Below are 18,970 nucleotides of genomic sequence, written 5' to 3'. Positions count from 1 at the left end.
ATTGGTTTGGAGACACATGCCATCACTGAGGCCTGCTCCCCATCATTTCAACTCAGACTCTATGAATAAAAACAGATTGTAATAGTTGTAATAAAACTACACACGAAAAGAAAGGGAAGTACATTTATTTAAAGGTTTCCCGATCGCAGCGAGGGCGTCACAGTGTCTGCGTAAAACCCAAAAATGTTCAAGTATCGGATCCGCATGTTTTTCAATGAACTGAAAGTGCTGGTTTTTATGCGCTCTGATACACGGCAGTCCGACACAGAGAGGCGACCCAACGGAACCACCACCACCACCACCATGCGCGATCTAGGGCTGGGGATGGGGGACTGTGGCTGCATGCCCCCCTTTGTCGACTGCCATTCCCGGGACGACGAGGAGGAGTACTACGGAAGCGACCCGCGGCCCCGGAGCTTAGCCTTCGAGGATAAGGAGCCCAATAAACTGCAGGTCGGCCTGGATTCGGTGTCTCTGGCCAGCACCGCGAGCAGCCTGCGCACCCCCCAGTGTAGAATCTGCTTCCAGGGCCCGGAACAGGTACGGAACTCAGGCCTTTTAGCTACATTTCTTTATTATTCGCTACTTTTACGCACAATGAAGCTCTCGTCTTGGTTTGACGCTGTTTTTTGGCTCATTTAAGTCACGATGTACACCTGTTTACGTTCTGTTCTAGTCCTGGGTTAGTCTTGGTGTAGTTCTGCTTTGGTCCTGATCTATTCCTGGTTTGGTCCTGATCTCGTCCTTTAGTTTTGATGTGGTGTGATTGCAAAGACAAAACCTTCTCTAAATCTGCTAAATTTTCATGATCACATCGGCCTATTTAAGAGCGTTACGCACAAAGTGGCTGGGTTCACTCTCGCGTTGGTTTGGTCCTGGTTTTGGCTCTTGTGCACATGTTTTTGTTCTGGTCTAGTCCTGATTTAGTGTTGGTGTAGTTCTGGTTTGGTCCTGGTCCAGTCCTGGTTTAGTTCTGATTTAGTCCTGGTTCCGTTGCGGGTTAAGTCCCTGTTTAGTCAGTTTTGATGTGGAGTGATTGCAAATACTCGGAAAGCATCAGCGTGTCCCACAAAATCTGCTTCCAGGGCCCAGAACAGGTACGAAACTCGGGCTTTTTTCTCTATAAATCTTCATGATCACATCGGCCTATTTAATACTTTTACGCACAAAGTGGCTACGTTTACACTCGTCTTGGTTTGGTCCTGGTTTTAGTCCTGGTTTACTTTTGGTGTAGTCCTGGTTTAGTCCATTATCCTATCTCCATATTGAACACTTTTACTCACAAAGTGGCTAGTTCATTCTTGTTGTGGTTTGGTCCTGTTTTTGCTCTTAATTTAATCACAATATATGCCTGATTGGCCCTCCTCAATCTTGGTTTAGTCCTGGTTTAGTCCCAGATTAGCCCTGGTCTAGTCGTGGTTTAATCTTGCTTTAGTTTAGTCCTGATTTAGCCCTGGTTTAGTTCTGGTTTAGTCCCGCATTAGCCCTGGCCAAGTTCCTGTTTAGACTTGGTTTAGCCCTGGTTTAGTCCTGGTTTAGCTCTTGTTTAGTCCTGGTCTCGTCCTTGTTTAGTTTTAGTTTAGTCTTGCTTTAGCCCTGGTTTAGTCCTGGACTAGTCCTTGATTAGTTCTGTTTTAGTTTTGGTTTAATCTTGGCTTAGTCCTGCTGTAGCCCTGGTTTAGTCCGGGTCCCATCGTTCTTTTGTTCTGGCTTAGTTTTAGTTTAGTCCTGGTTTAGTCCTTGTTTAGTCCTGGTCTCATCCTTGTTTAGTCCTGGTTTAGTTTTGGTTTAGTCCTGGTTTAATCTTGCTTTAGCCCTGGTTTAGTCCTGGACTAGTCCTTGATTAGTCCTGTTTTAGTTTTGGTTTAATCTTGGTTTAGCCCTGGTTTAGTCCTGGTTTAGCCCTGATCTAGTCCTGGTTTAGGCCTGGTTTAGTCCTGGTCCAGCCCTGGTTTATCCCTTGTTTAGTTTTGGTTTAGTCGTAGTTTTTATTACAGATATTCAGATAGCAGTAGATTGGCCACAATACAACCTCTATTTCCAAAACCCCAAACAAGTAAACAAGACAAAACTTACTCTCATTATACCATTACCTTTACACATATACTTCTACATATATGTACGTGTACACACATACTTCTACATATATATACTTTTACACACTTACTGTTCATGTGACCTAAAAATATGTCTGTAGCTGGAGCTAGCCAAAGCTTTAGCCTCCTGAGCTAATACAGCGCTCCTCTCCCTCCCACTCCTCCTCTTGAAGAAAACAACCCAGGCTCCTCAAAGGCACAACACTGTCATATGAATGTAGATTTTATGAGACAAACTGTGATTAGATTTGAGATTTATGTTTTAATATTAGGATTGTGTTCAAAGTTTAGTCCTGGTTTAGTCTTTCTTTAGTCCTGATTTAGTCTTAATTTAGTCCTGGTTTAGTCCTGGTTTGGTCTTACTTTAGTCCTGGTTTAGTCTTAGTTTAGTCCTGGTTTAGTGTTACTTTAGTCCTGGTTCAGTCCTGGTTTACTCCTAGTTTAGTCCTGGTTTAGTCCTGGTTTAGTCCTAGTTTAGTCCTAGTTTAGTCCTGGTTTAGTCTTAGTTTAGTCTTGGTTTAGTTCTGGTTTAGTCTTGCTTTAGTTTTGGTTTAGTCCTGGTTTAGTCCTGGTTCAGTCCTGGTTTAGTCCTGGTTTAATCTGGGCTTAGTCCTGGTTTAGTCCTGGTTTAGTCTTACTTTAGTCCTGATTTAGTCTTACTTTAGTCATGGTTCAGTCCTGGTTTAGTCCTGGTTTAGTCTTAGTTTAGTCCTGGTTTAGTCTTAGTTTAGTCCTGGTTTAGTCTTATTTTAGTCCTGGTTTAGTCCTAGTTTAGTCCTGGTTTAGTCTTAGTTTAGTCCTGGTTTAGTCTTAGTTTAGTCCTGGTTTAGTCCTGGTTTAGTCTTAGTTTAGTCCTGGTTTAGTCTTAGTTTAGTCCTGGTTTAGTCTTAGTTTAGTCCTGGTTTGGTCTTAGTTTAGTCCTGGTTTAGTCCTAGTTTAGTCCTGGTTTAGTCTTAGTTTAGTCCTGGTTTAGTCTTAGTTTAGTCCTGGTTTAGTCCTAGTTTAGTCCTGGTTTAGTCTTAGTTTAGTCCTGGTTTAGTCTTAGTTTAGTCCTGGTTTAGTCCTAGTTTAGTCCTGGTTTAGTCTTAGTTTAGTCCTGGTTTAGTCCTAGTTTAGTCCTGGTTTAGTCTTAGTTTAGTCCTGGTTTAGTCTTAGTTTAGTCTTAGTTTAGTCCTGGTTTAGTCCTGGTTTAGTCTTAGTTTAGTCCTGGTTTAGTCTTAGTTTAGTCCTGGTTTAGTCCTGGTTTAGTCTTAGTTTAGTCCTGGTTTGGTCTTAGTTTAGTCCTGGTTTAGTCCTAGTTTAGTCCTGGTTTAGTCTTAGTTTAGTCCTGGTTTAGTCTTAGTTTAGTCCTGGTTTAGTCCTAGTTTAGTCCTGGTTTAGTCTTAGTTTAGTCCTGGTTTAGTCTTAGTTTAGTCCTGGTTTAGTCCTAGTTTAGTCCTGGTTTAGTCTTAGTTTAGTCCTGGTTTAGTCCTAGTTTAGTCCTGGTTTAGTCTTAGTTTAGTCCTGGTTTAGTCCTGGCTTAGACCTGGTTCAATCCTGGTTTGGTCCTGGTTTAGTCTTAGTTTAGTCCTGGTTTAGTCCTGGTTTAGTCCTGGTTTAGTCCTGGTTTAGTCCTGGTTTAGTCTTAGTTTAGTCCTGGTTTAGTCTTAGTTTAGTCCTGGTTTAGTCTTAGTTTAGTCCTGGTTTAGTCCTGGCTTAGACCTGGTTCAAACCTGGTTCAATCCTGGTTTGGTCCTGGTTTAGTCTTAGTTTAGTCCTGGTTTAGTCCTGGTTTAGTCCTGGTTTAGTCCTGGTTTAGTCCTGGTTTAGTCCTGGTTTAGTCCTGGTTTGGTCCTGGTTTGGTCCTGGTTTAGTCCTGGTTTAGTCCTGGTTTAGTCTTAGTTTAGTCCTGGTTTAGTCCTGGTTTGGTCCTGGTTTAGTCCTGGTTTGGTCCTGGTTTGGTCCTGGTTTGGTCCTGGTTTGGTCCTGGTCTTGTTTCAGATCATTTGTACAGCTCTAAACTATAGGGTGAGCAGTTTTTACGCAGAAAAACGGAAATTTAGTTTTTTCGGTTTTTTTTGTTTTTTTGTTGTTTTTTTTGAGAAAACGATGACACTTAAAAAAATATCAGCCTTTAAAATCCAAATCCCAATTTTGATTCTATTGCGATTCACCTCACAACCCGACAGCGACGCTCAAAAACGATATAGATTTTGTATCTAGGCTAAAGAAAGCAGAGAGAGAGAGAGCAGCCGTGGACGTGGGGTAGTGATCGAAATAACGCTGTTTTAATGAGACCGTCGACAGAACCCACTCATCTGAACCGTGGCCAGCGTCGACTCTTAGCAACAAAGTAAGTTCGCCAATAATGTCCAAGGATGACAAACCACCAGCCGCCATTTTGGGCAGATTCCACTATTGTCTGAAGGCCAACACAGTCCAAATATCTACACGGGTTAATATTATTTCTATTTAAAATCATAATCTTCATTTGATATTTTGTTCAGATTCCATTATGGGGTTATTCTACTTCAAGGGCCCATTTTACACAGTTTTCTGACCTGGAGTTGTGTTTTGTTTCTTTCACACATGTTTAACACACAAACCCTGCATATTTAGGCTTTTTAGGAGTTCTTCTCTCGAACAGAAAACACTCTGTTCCACCTTGTGATGTCATGTGGTGATACAGGAAGTGCCCCACTGTGTTTCTAAACTCCACACACCTTCACTAGAATCGTTTGGATAATTTCAGTCCTGGAATTGCCCATTTCTACTGAACTAAAAAGGTAAAAGGAGCTGTTAACGTGAAAACAATGACTTCATGACATCACAAGGTGGAACAGAGCATTTTGAGACTAATGATAAAGTGTTACTCAAACATGTATGAATGAAATAAAACACAACTCCAGGTCTGTTTTAGATGAGATAACAGCATTATAACATAAAACTCCCAGGAGTCATTTTTGCGTAATATAGGACCTTTAATAACACACAAAATAAACCAGTCCTAACACATCAAATGAAAGATAATCTGGGTCGTGTATGTGATGTTATTTCAAAAGCTTCACTGTGGAACTTTTCTGGAAGGGACTCGTTTTCACTCTTGAATCTTGTGTTTATTCAGTCAGTGTTTTTATTGCCAAAAATGACTTGGCCCTGTGGCAAGGTTAATGTCATACTGAGGAACATTTCAGGACAAACAAAAGCATAGTATTAGCGTATCCCACAAAATCTGTTTCCAGGCCCAGAACAGGTACAGAACTCTATATTTTCTTCTGTGTATCGTCGTGATCACATTGTTGTCATGATCACATCGTTGTCATGATCACATCGTTGTCATGATCACATCGTTGTCATGATCACATCGTTGTCATGATCACATCGACCTATTTAAGATCTTTACACACAGTGGCTTTGTTCACACTCATCTTGGTTTGGTCCTGGTTTTTGCTCTTAGTCCAGTCAAAATGTAGACCTGTCTATGTCCTTTTAGTCCTGATTTAGTCCTTGTTTAGCCCTGGTTTGAGTCCTGGTTTAGTCTTGTCTCATCTCCATGGAGACAAGCAGGTGGCAGAAACAGTTACATAGTGCCTCTTTAAGATGGAGTTAGGCAGAAAAAAACCTTCAGATTATGAAGGTCGGTGAATGAATAGAGCAGCATAAAAGGTCTTCACACTGATGTAAATGATCAGGTTGAAGCCAGAGGTTGGTGGTTCAATCCCAGCTGATCTGTGCAGATTGTTGTTGTGTCCTAAGGCAAGACACTTCACCCGTAATGCCTAAATATGGTGTGTATGAGTGTGTGTTTGAGTTTTGTTACTCAAGATACCAGAGCAAACAAAAATACTCAAGTAAAAGTATCGCAATAAAAAATCTACTCAAGTAAATGTAGATTTTAAAACATACTGAAAGAATAAAAAGTAAAAGTATTTCAGATTTTGAGATTTAATAAAGCTTCAAATGTAGTGATTTTGATAAAGATTTGAGCTGAATTTTGTTCAACAGAAACAACTGAATAGTTTTTTTCTGTTTTTATTTGTATATTTTTGTTTGCTCAAATTATGACCATGTTAAAAATAAACCTTCAGCCTTTTCAGAAAAAATCTACTTAAGTAAAGTACAGATACCTCAAATTTATACGTAAGTACAGTACTTACAGGGGCCATTAGTGCAGATTGGCAGTCTCACTTGTGTCAGTCTGTCCCAGGGCAGCTGTGGCTATGGTTTACATACACTCAGTGTGAGCTTCTATGTGTTCATAAACATCAACACAAATGAAATCCATCTGATCTTTTCATTTCTGAGTTGAGTGCGTCTGTGGCATGTCCAGACGAAGGTGGATAATGATAAACAGTGTAAACCTGCAGAGCACAGATGGATATTAGCATTAGCATCAGCATTAGCATTAGCATGATTTGCACGAGACGCTCAGAGGAGCAGTGTGAAGCAGCCGTGTGCTCGTTCAGCCGGAGACCACAGGGAGGGCATCAGGTCAGATGTTTCATGTGCACTGAAGTTTGACTGTTTGACTAATTAAGATGACAGATAAAGATTCCTCTCAAATGTTCAAGATCTGAAGAAGTGTGTTAAATGTGTAAAACAGAAAGTGCTGTACTACAGGAGCATCACATTTTTTTTATTTAAAGAGGTATTTTACTTCTATTAACTGCTAACACATAACATATTTAGATTACCTCTTTTATTGTTTTGAAAATGCTATATTTGCCAAAAACGTATTAGCATGTTTTATAAGTTTCACTTCACTTCACTTGCTCTCTGCTCTAAGTCACTCCCCCTTCAGAGCACTATTACAACACAATCAGCTGCATCCCAATAATGACACATCACATCAGGTTTGTGAAGTTGTTGTACAGTTTTGTATCATGTTTTTGTATATTTATGTAGAATTGTCGTGTGGGAGCATGGGTGATGTAGGCATATGGGTGGAGCTTTGTACTGAATCTTACACCTCACCATATGGATGGGTCGAACAGGGTCCAGGAGAGATCGCTAGATTACTCAAACATGCATCGATGACGTCTACAACCTCTTTAGGCATGATTTTGATGAGGGAACAACATAATAACATGGGAGAAAGCTAAAAAAAAAATGGCAGAATACCTCCACTTTAATGATTCAGCCCTAGACTGAAGTACGGCTGTAGATTTAGATGTTTTGAATAGCTCTCTCGCCTCACAGTAAGGTGGCTCCAGGTTCAGTTCTAGGATGGACTAAGCCTTTTGTATGGAGTTTGCATGTTTCTGTTCTTCTGTTCTTTCTTTAGAATATTAAAAGTACTCAAAATGGCGGCTATAAACAGGAAGCTTAAAGCCATAACATGAATCGACTGTGTAACTGTCAGACTGCAGATGTGTCGACCTGGTTTATGGTTAATATCTCTGTAATTACTGAGCCTATCCACATGAAACAAAAACTGGCACAAATTTAAATGTCTTCTCTGTCAGGATAAATCAACCGAAGTGAATTATTTTGTTCACAATCACTTTATAAAGTGGTGTCATTAATCAACCTCAAAGATGTGAGTATTGCCAGTTGAAAGGACTTTAAACCATAAACATTAATATGACAAGTTTGTGGAGCCAGTCCCAAACTAATAAAGTGAAGGTTCAACAATAAGAGATTTCTTTCAAAAACAGTGACTCTCCCATAGAGTTATATTGACCCCTGACCTCCACCTGAAATCATGACATCATCAGACTCTCCCTAAACGAACGCCCTCTCTAAATGAGTTGTGTTGGACTTGTTTTGTGGACTGGATCATCTCGGGTCGTTGTTGTTTTCGTTGTTTAATAAAATGTTTTGTTTTGTTGCTGGGGTGACTCATCGCTGCTTTCAGACAAACAAAGCACAAAGCCTGTAGCTGCCGCAGATTAGCTGATTAGCCTGTGTCACGCTAACATCATCAACGCTAAAAGGAATGACCACGTGAAATCGCACAGGGGGAGGCTGAGGGAAACATGAGGTTCAACTTCCTGTTTACAGATGCCATTTTGAGGACATTTCAGCATTCAGAAGATATAGTGTTTACTACTGTTTGCATACCACTATTTTAAAGAACCAAATACATTTTAAAAACATTATTCAATGCAACTTTTCTGGTGAAGGTTCCTCCACCTGCGGTCTCCATGGAGATGTTATTGCTTTGCCTATAATGTTCCACAACAGACACCAAACTTATCTTATGCATTTATTGAAATACAGGTGTTTTTATCGCTACGATAAAAACTTTTGGCATCATCTGCATCTGGGGGGTGACAGTGGTGTGTGTGCGACTGATTGGTGGTGGTAGGAGGGGCCGATGGCGCAGATTGGCAGCCTCGCTTCCGTCAGTCTGCCCCAGGGCAGCTGTGGCTACAATAGTACCTTACCATCACCAAGTGTGGAAATGAATGACTAAAGACTATAGTGTAGCACTTTGAGAGGCTTTGACAAGTCTGTAAAGTGCATTACAAGTGTAAGCCATTCAAGTCTGGATGTATAAGGAACAGTGTGATTGGCATCCACACTTCAAATTCCACCCCCTGTTTGTAATCAGAAACACCTGACTGTCAGCAGCACAATTCTGTGTGATGTCACATAGTACTTGAAACTGCAGTGGTCAATGAGAGCAGCACAAACGTAGATTCAGATGTTTTTGACCAGAAATATCCTAATGTACCTAGTTTGCACTAAAATAACCAAAAAGGAACAGGAACAGTAGATAGTGCTGTTTAAACCCCATGTACACAGTTTAATAGTGGAAAAAAGTGGATTAAGTGGTTAGTTCCACTTTAAGGGTCAATGTCAGGACTGGGCAGAGACACACAGATGCAGCACCAGTAAAGAGGTGGACAGGAGAACACAGAGAAACAGCAGGTTGCAGTTTAAAGTATTTTCAGCCTTGGCAAAAAATAAATCAGCCAATTTAATGTTTTTTATTTTAAGTATAACGAGACATATTCCACTGGTGAGATCCAATTAACTGCCTTTTCCAGCAGTGATTAATGAACCAAAACAGGGACTGGATCAGGGACTAAACCAGGCACTTAACCAGGACTAACCCAAGGACTAAACCGGGACTAAACCAGGACTAAACCAGGACTAAACCAGAACTGAACCAGAACTAAATCAGGAGGACGGTTCATATGGCACTAACATGTATAGGTGCTAGTCCACAGGGAGACTTGTACATGAGCTTTATTTTACATGAGTCTTAAGTGGCTGTTCCTCTGTTCACACTTGGCTTCTCTGTGTAAGTTCACACACATCCTTTACATGTGTGATAGTGTAATAGTGTAATGTTATTTAAGGCTGAGCAGCTGCAGCTGTCCAGATGTGACCCCATGTGTCACTCAGGGACTGCAGGCTTCAGTAACGGCACATTAGATTTACTCTATTGGTTATAATGAGGGAGAGTACACCCCTAAAGCAGGACTTAACCAGGACTAAACCAGGACTAAACCAGGGACTAAACTAGGGTTAAACCAGGACTAAACCAGGGACTAAACCAGGACTAAACCAGGTCTAAAGCAGGACTTGATTTAGGCTTCAATAACAGCACATTAGATTTACTCTATTGGTTATAATGAGGGAGTGTAGACCGCTAAAGAAGGAATAAACCAGGACTAACCCAGGACTAAAACAGAACTAAACCAAGGACTGAAGCAGGACAAGACCAGAGGAAAAACAAAGGACTAAACCAGCACTTGATTCAGGCTTCAGTAACTGCACATTAGATTCACTCTATTAGTTATAATGTAGTAGTAGTAGTAGTAGTAGTAGACTTCTTTATGTGAATGTGCTCGTGTTTTTAAACTAGATACGTCCAAACGCCTGTCAGTCCCAGCTCACAGTGTTAAACATGTGGGACAGTCTCATCATTTCTCTGGACACATCCGATTTTGACCTGGACAGTGAGGTGGCAGGTGGCTCAGTGGTTTGAGCCTCTGTACAGTAAAAGTGTTGTTCCCTCTTGTGTCCTATAGGAGGAGCTATGAACTGCTGTATTTAAAGAGGGGGTATTGTACCATGTTATAACACTGTTCCCTCATCAAAATCATCTCTAAAGAGGTTTTAGATGTCATCCACGCATGTTTCAGTATTTTAGGTTAGTTGTAAGATTCTGTGCAATGCTCCGCCCACAAGCCTACGTCATCCACACTCCCACACAACAATTCTCCATAAATATACAAAAAAATGATACAAAACTGTACGAAGCAACTTGACAAACCTGATGTGATGTGCGGTAGTTTCATTAGTGGGATGCAGCTGATTGTGTTGTGATAGCGCTCTGAAGGGGGAGTGACGTAGCAAAGGGCTAAGACTCGAGACTACTTGAACATTTCAATATGTTGTTTTTGGCGAAGATATGATTTTCAAAACAACAAAAGCTAATATGTTGATCTAAATATGTTTTACAGTCAATAGCCCATAGAAGTGGATTCCCTCCTCTGTAAAGTTTTGTTCCCTCTTGTGTCCTGTAGGAGGAGCTGCTGCACTTGGGTCTCTGAAGTAAAAGTGTTGTCCTGTAGGGGGAGCTGCTGAGCCCGTGTTTCTGTATAGTAAAAGTGTTGTTCTCTCTTGTGTCCTGTAGGGGGAGCTGCTGAGCCCGTGTTTCTGTATAGTAAAAGTGTTGTTCTCTCTTGTGTCCTGTAGGGGGAGCTGCTGAGCCCGTGTCGCTGTGACGGCTCTGTTCGCTGCACACATCAGCCATGTCTGATCAGGTGGATCAGTGAGAGAGGCTCTTGGAGTTGTGAGCTCTGCTACTTCAAATACCAGGTTCTGGCCATCAGCACCAAGAACCCCCTGCAGGTAAGTCTGTGTACTGCACCTGTCACTGTACCACACCGCCCCCTACATGTGGGAGTAGGCATTACATCTGCCATCGTACTGCACCACGCAAAGAAAAATTACAGTGAGTTAAAATGATCTGAATTCTGAATATTAGTGTGTATTTAGAGGTAAGCACTCTCATTTCACAGCAAGAAGGTACCTGGTTGGAGGAAGAGAGGAGCATTATTTTGTGGAGTTTGCATATTTGTAGTCTCCTCCATGAGCTCTTAAAAAATGCTCAGTAGGTTGTCCTGACCGAAACTAGCTCTAGATCAGGAGATGGGTCCCACTGCTCCTGACAGGTTTAACCCACTGAAAGATGGGGCAAAGGACACAGTACAGTGGAGAGAAAACAGGAATAATTGTCCTTTGCATTTGACCCATCCTTCAGTGTCTGTGGGTTAAACCTGTCATCTCCAGATCCTAAACCCGCCCACACCGCTGGTTTAGCAGAGAGTGGGCACTTAGCAACTCTGTCAATAAAAGTTGTTGTTTGCAGGAGCGACCTTGGGGAAAAAAACTGTTGATTTATCTGTTATTGATGTTTATATTTTGACTTATGGACTAAATAGTAAAATAAAGAACCCAGAATCATGTAGAGGGGCGTAATACGAACATTTTAAGACCAACATGACGAGACTCACTGCAGCAATTAGGGGCTGACACTTTTCCAATGTAAAGTGAATTGGAGCCAGAGCCAGAAGCGTCCATGATCACGTCCTATTTAGAACATGGCAGCAGGTTAACTATGTCCATTTATATATACAGTCTATGAGTAGAACCAGAGACCTGACTGTGAAGCACCTGCTTATTACCATGGAGAATGAGAATGTTAATGTCATTCTATGGAACTTTCCAGACAATGCAAGAACCTCTCCATAGGAGACAAGCTGATTTCAGACCCTCCTCCAGTAAAGATACACAGTGAAACTTTAACCCCTATTTGATTATTCTCAAATGATTTACATCAAAAAAAGATTTGACCTTCCGAGTACCACCAGAACTAAACCAGGTCTAAACAGGTCTATTCCAGGTCTAATCTAGGACTAAACCAGGTTTAAAAGTGGACTACATCATTTCCACTGTAATTCTAAACATAAAATTATCCAAAGGAGGACAAAAAATTGATAAAATGATTTATCCAAACCCACAAACTGAAGATCTGTCCATGTACGGCCTGAAGGGGCTCGTGTCCCACAGTTTGAGAAACACAGATGTACAGAACAGTTATTTACACGTGATTCCTCTCACAGCAGAGTCTAATGTTATTCTCTGATCCAGACACAGACACAGGCTCGGTCTGTACCAGAGCCCAGTCCCAGTGACTCAGACTGTGTCCTATTTGGATCAACACAAACACCACAACATGTGAATCGGAGCCTAAAACTCAAATCAAAACAAGTACTATAGGCCCATCATAACGAGGGCTATTCTCTTATATATAAACAGTGTGTCACAGTACCAAACATTCAAACTCCATGTCGCTACTAAGGAACAGACTCAGTAATAATACCAATTTCGATACCACAATGATGATAATAAAAAAAACACACTAGAATGTGATTATTGACAATAAATGGAAATAATTTGCTTTCTATTCCCATGTGGGATGTGTAATCCCTCAGTGTCCAGTAGGTTCATAGTGGTCCATGGGTGTACACTAGTCTATGTGTCTTATACTGAAACTGAAAGATACAGTTCAAGATCAGTCTAAAGATTTTCAGGAAAGGTTAATTTCTGTCCTGTGAATGGGACTTTTTTTTAGTGTCAATACCTGCTCAAGTGAGTATCTGGTACTTACTTTGACAAACCTGTAGATAAATAATTTTGCCCTTTGTTTCCAAATTGCCGTATTGTTTCAGACGTTGTTCTTGCAGGACTGAATGCTACAGCAGTGTTTCCTCATCATTAACTTACTCACAGTTGTATTTGAGTGATTCATGCTCGCACTCCACTGCTCTGTACTTGCAAATCATGTAAAAATCATGACTTTGGTTCATACATGTTCAGAAACATCACAAAGCCATTTCAACACTAAAACATGTAAATTAAAATGTGCTGCAGTGAGATGCCACTATGAAGACGTTTCAACAGGATGGACCTGTTTCTATTATTAAAGGAACTGTAGCCTGTGCTCTTACTTTTGTACTAAAATCCCATCCCTGTGTGTCCAGAGCCTTAACCTGCTTTCTGATTGGATAAACTGTCTTGAACAAAAACACCAAATTATAACATAAATAACTTTACCATCATGTCCAATGTTTTCGTCATCAGTAAAAGCTTTATTTGATATTGATCTGGGAACACAGACAGACCATGTTTATGAAATTTAAAATGAATATCTTACATACAATTCCTTTAAGCTGTTTTGGACCAATGCAGGAGTAAACAATGAACTACATGTAATATAATGTCAACATGTTATAGTTTAATACAAAATACATGAAAAAAAGCATAATATTTCTCCTATAACTCCTCCCCCTCCCCTGCTCCTCCTCTCCTCTGCTCTCCTCTCCTCATCCCCATATCTCCTTTAAATCTCCCTGCTCTCCACTGCCCCCCAGTGGCAGGCCATCTCCCTGACGGTGATTGAGAAGGTGCAGATCGCAGCCATCATCCTGGGTTCTCTGTTCCTCATCGCCAGCATCTCGTGGCTCATCTGGTCGTCCCTCAGCCCCTCGGCCAAATGGCAGAGACAGGACCTGCTCTTCCAGATCTGCTACGGCATGTACGGCTTCATGGACATCGTCTGCATAGGTACAAATGCACTGTTACACTCAACACAGCTGACACGTGAGTTTAGTGTTCTACAGATTCATAAAATACAGTAGGTGGTGCTGATAGACTCTGCTAGAACCTAGGACTTTTTCAGTCTCAAGTGTCTCCGCTGTCTAAGGTACCGGCGGTGTGAGGGGTCATTGGGGACTACATATTTTAGCTCCATATTTTCATACATTGAACGTTAGCCAAGCATTACATAAAGTGAGGTTAAAACGTGGCAGAGGCACAGAGTGAAATAAATGTAGAAAAAGCTGACGATAAACCTGATGTAGTTATGTGTTTACACTACCTTTAGCTTTAGCCACTCCAGACCTTTTCTGAATCCCTGAATCAGCCTTATGATTAAAAGTATAATTCAGATATGATTTAGATTTTAATCTTAAAGCCATAGTATTTTTTCCTAAAAAGTTACAAACAAATTTTTTTACTACTACAAATTTTTTTTCAATTTAGTTTTGTTTATTGCACTGAAAAACTCTCAGCGGGCTTGCATCTCCACAAACCTGACTCCTGTATGGCCTGGAAGAGGGCCTCCTCTCGCTTGTTTCCATGGAAATGTTGTTTCTTTGGCTATAATATTCCACAGTATAGCATAAAAGTTGTCTCTTTCTGTTTCTGTCGTGCCAACTTCAGAAAATCACACACTGTATCTTTAAGTATAAAAACAGCTCAAACTGAACTCCCTCTCTCTCCCCTCCCTCCCCCTTGCCTCTCTCCCTCACTCTCTCTTCCTCCCTCTTTTTGTCCATCTCCCTCCCTTTCTCCTCCCCCAACCCTCTAACTCTTTTGCCCTTTCCATCTCCCTCTCGTTCTCGGTGCCTCTCTCTCTCCTCTTGTTCTCCCCCCTCTCTCCCTCTCTTCCACCCCCCCTCTGTTTCTCTCTCTCCTCAGGCCTGATCATTCACGAGGGCTCCTCCGTGTACAGGATCTTTAAGCGCTGGCAGGCTGTGAACCAACAATGGAAAGTCCTGAACTATGAGAAGTCCAAGGACCTGGGGGACCCCCTGAGCTCAGGGGGAAAGGGTGGGGCGAGGGGCGGGCGGAGCGGCACCCTGGGGTCCGGTCTGGGGGGCAGCAGCGGGGGGCAAAGGAGGAGGAGGAGGCTAAGGACTATCCTGGATCACCACTGTGGTTACACCATCCTCCACATCCTGAGCCAGCTCCGACCCCAGGACACGAGGCTCGGAGCAGGGGCCAATCGAGAGGTGGTGATGAGGGTCACCACCGTATGAACTCTGCCCAACGAGTGTCCACCAGAGGGAGCCACCTGAGGGTAGAGAGTAGTGTGGGTTTGAGCTGGTTTGGCTGTTTTTTAATAAATAGATCTCAAATACGACGGTGGTTTCAGTAGATTCTGACTGGATTTAAGTTCTCGATTAATTAATGTCTGTTTTTATGTTTTTTTTTTTATTATTATTAATTGCTCTTGAAATTAGCAATGATGTCATATTCTATTGGCAGAATTTCTTTTTTTATTTAATTTTTTTTAGATTTTTTAAATTGAAAATTCAAAATACTTGAGCTATAATATACTTAAAGCTACCATCTGCAAGCGTGAGAATGCAACGAGGGCGGGTCGGCCAGTCAAATTACATGGTACCTTTAAGTCAATTAATTTCAAATATTATTCTACTGCTATTATTTGTTTTTACAGTGTGCAGCTACAATTATTTACAATCTAAGTTTCAAGACAAAATTATCTCTTGGTTTATTTCAAATGCCAAATATCTATATGGCAGATAAGTTTAAACCAGTCAGAAATTATGAAATGTGACATTTCTGAATTATTTTTAGATGGAGTTAACTAAAAATCCGCCAAATCGACTCAAAAAACACATTATTCCTCCAGGTCTTGTTACCGCGTGTGGGCATTCGTTTCCAATTAAAAGCAAAAATGTAAAAATAAAAGACTTTAAACATGGGACTCTCCGGACTTAAAGGGCCCATTCTGGAGACACTGGGACTTCAGCTCCACAAACAAACGCCAGGAGGAACTTTTCAATAACAAACCTGGAGAAAAATGAAAAAGTCCACAACATTTTGAATAAAAAGTGACAAACTGGACTTTAATACCTGCTCTTGTTAAGACGATTTTCAAAGTTTCAATTTCAGGATGCATAGACATTTTAATTTCAACGTTCTTGGTTTTTTGTTTTTTACTCACTTTTTTCATTTTGTACGAATGGATTTTTTGGGATTTTGACGGAAATATTTCATGTTTCAATGCCATAAAATCATATTCAGTATGTGTAAAAAAAAATCTTACAATCTTAAAGAGGGGGTATTATGCTAAATCGATTTTTTTTTTTTTTTTTTTTTTTTTTAAGCTTTCTATTGTCTATTGCTGTTTCCTCATCAAAAACATGCCTGAAGAAGTTTTAGATGTCATCCATGCATGTTTGAGTAATTTAGCAATCTCTCTCGGGGCCTATTCAAACCCTCCTTATGGGTTAGCTGTAAGATTCTGTACAAGGCTCCGCCCACAAGCTTACGTCACCCATGCTGCCACATCACAATTCTCCATAAATCTACAAAAACATGATACAAAACTGTACAAAGCAGGTGTCAAACCTAATGTGATGTGCAGTCGTTTCATTAGTAGGATGCAGTGGATTGTGTTGCGATAGCGCTCTGAAGGGGGAGTGACTTAGCACAGAGAGTAAAAGGAGGAGGGTCAAAAATGAAAGTGAACCTTATAAAACATGTTAATACGTTGTTTTCGGTGAATAATGCATTTTTAAAACAATAAAACATAACATGGTGATTTAAATATGTTATGTGTTACAGTTAAAACCCATAGAAGTAAAATACCCCCTCTTTAATAACTAATGCTGGTTACAAGACCGCGAAACTGAAAAAAAAACGTTGTTACAAATGTGAGGGAATCATATACGTAACAACAGAATAATAAGTCATTGAAAATAAAAAAATAAAAAAAACTTAAAAATTCTATTAAATTTCAATGGCACTTTGCAATAAATTCTGTACATTTCACAGGGACTTTTGCATGGGAACCTATCATTTTACTCCACATCACTACATGAAGCACAGGACAGAATTCAAAATGGTGCTTGCCAAATGAACACGTGTAAAGGGTTTTTTCATGGACGATGGCGTGTTACGGCGTTTTCAGAGACGTGCGTGTAGAGGCCGCTGTGCCCACTCCGATTTGATAATAAGTAAAAGTATTGGATTAAAAACTGGGATTTTCTGATCTCTTCATTCACTGTGTCCATGTTTTTTATTGAAGTTTTGTCTGTTTTTTCCCACTATACAAATGTTGAGGAATATGTTCAGTTTGTAGAGACAGAGGCAGGCGGCTCACGCTTCAGGGCAAGAAGGCCCTGGGTTCGAGCCCTGGGTTCGAGCCCTGGGTTCGAGCCCTGGGTTCGAGCCCTGGGTTCGAGCCCTGGGTTCGAGCCCTGGGTTCGAGCCCTGGGTTCGAGCCCTGGGTTCGAGCCCTGGGTTCGAGCCCTGGGTTCGAGCCCTGGGTTCGAGCCCTGGGTTCGAGACCTTGAGCTTTCTGTGGATTCTTTAGGCCAAAGCGAAATATTAGCCTCTGCTTTAGATTTAAGACCGATAGCCAATATGGTGAAAAGAGCAATTATCGGCCAATCGATATATCGGTCTGTCTCTAGTCAAATCCTCGAGTTCAGGACCTGATCAAGACTAGCTCATAAGATGGGTCCCACTGCTCCTGATGCTGAAGGATGGGTCAAATGCAGAGGAAACATTTCTCTATGGAGACAATACAGTGTACAATAGCTTTAAAGGGATATTTCAGCACTTAGTCAATTTTGCGTAATATATAACCTTTAATTGTTCTTTTGAGGTTAAAGTCATGCTATGATGTTGTTACCTCCTCAAAAACAGACCTGGAGTTCTGTTTTGTTTCATTCACACATGTTTGAGTAACACTTTATCATTAGTCTGTCTACATCTCCAAACCTCAAAATGCTCTGTTCCACCTTGTGATGTCATGTAGTGGTAGTTTTCAAGTTATTATTATCTACTTTTTACCTTTTGTTTAGTAGAAATCGGAAACTCCAGGGCTCAAATTATCTAATTGATTCTAGTGAAGGTGTATGGAGTTTAAAAACACAGTGGAGTACTTCCTGTATTACCACATGACATCACAGGGTGGAACAGAGTGTTTTCTGTTTGAAAGAAGAACTAAATATACAGGGTTTGTGTGTTAAACATGTGTGAATGAAACAAAACACAACTCCAGGTCTGTTTGTGAAGAGGAAACAACATTATAACATAGATCTGAAAATAGTGTAATATGGGCCCTTTAGACATAACATCACTTATCACTTAGTTGATATTTCTGCACTTTAATAATTACACTTTAAATCCATTCACTTTTGTAATACTTGAACCTCAGCCAGGGCAGTTTAGCAGATTTCTGATGGATTTAAAAAATATATAATCTTATTATATTTGTGATAATCTCCCCCAAAGATTAAGATTTTTGTTTTAGTCTCATTACCTACCCCTTTTTTGGTGGAGGGTTTTTGCTTTGCCTGGAATGTTCCACAGTTCCACAGACATTAAACATCTATCACCATGAAGCGTGACTCCACCAAGCCAGATTATAGGTCAGATCCGTGGAGAGGCGACCCTGCTTACAGTACAGTATTTATTTGGTGATAATAATACCTCGGTAACTGAAGTTTAATGCCATACAGTGAAACAATCTGATTTATTGTTGCAGATGTCTATTTTTATACTTTTAGTTTACTTAAAATTCTCCAAGCAGGCTGCAGCCCTTTCACCAGAACATTTACAAGACAGGTCTGTGGAAAGATGAGCCTCCTCACAGCAAAGGTGCATGTTTTGAAGGTATTTCAGTTCTATAAAAAACTAGGAATGCACTGATCCAATACTGGTATCAAATATTGGTGGCGGTACTTCGAATTTTGCTGGATCAGATATCAACTTCCAAATATCGGTTCAATTGACATCCTGGTTGGACATAATAAGACTTTTTACAGGTCGTGCTCATGTTGGAATTATTTATACAAAGTTGTAACAGGTACATAACACACGCGGATAATCAGTATTGCGTGTTACTTGTCACATGCTGATTTGAGGATTGTAATTATTGAATTAATTGTAAGAATGTTCGTTTCTGGTGTAAGTGTCAAAGAGATTGTTCACTTTACCACACAGGTAAAGTGAACTATGAAACAATGGACTCTATGGAAAGGATAGGATGAGAGTCCCAAAATGTGCATGTTGACAGTTTTTATAGTGTCTCCCAATATGTGTGTGTGTGT

The 18,970-nt window shown here is 40.7% G+C and overlaps 1 protein-coding gene across 1 annotated transcript; it reads left to right on the top strand.

The window, feature by feature from the left end:
• The first annotated feature begins 75 nt into the window (after positions 1–75).
• Positions 76–15,044, top strand: marchf9 (membrane-associated ring finger (C3HC4) 9). Its single transcript, XM_033969838.2, has 4 exons — positions 76–540; positions 10,731–10,886; positions 13,472–13,664; positions 14,580–15,044. Exons 1-4 carry the CDS (start codon positions 184–186, stop codon positions 14,918–14,920), a joined length of 1,047 nt encoding a protein of 348 aa, XP_033825729.1. The 5' UTR covers positions 76–183; the 3' UTR covers positions 14,921–15,044.
• Positions 15,045–18,970: the final 3,926 nt, after the last annotated feature.

This window comes from Periophthalmus magnuspinnatus, chromosome 7 (genome assembly GCF_009829125.3).
Source record: "Periophthalmus magnuspinnatus isolate fPerMag1 chromosome 7, fPerMag1.2.pri, whole genome shotgun sequence".
Lineage (NCBI taxonomy): Eukaryota > Metazoa > Chordata > Actinopteri > Gobiiformes > Gobiidae > Periophthalmus > Periophthalmus magnuspinnatus.
This window is presented reverse-complemented; position numbering and strand designations above follow the sequence as displayed.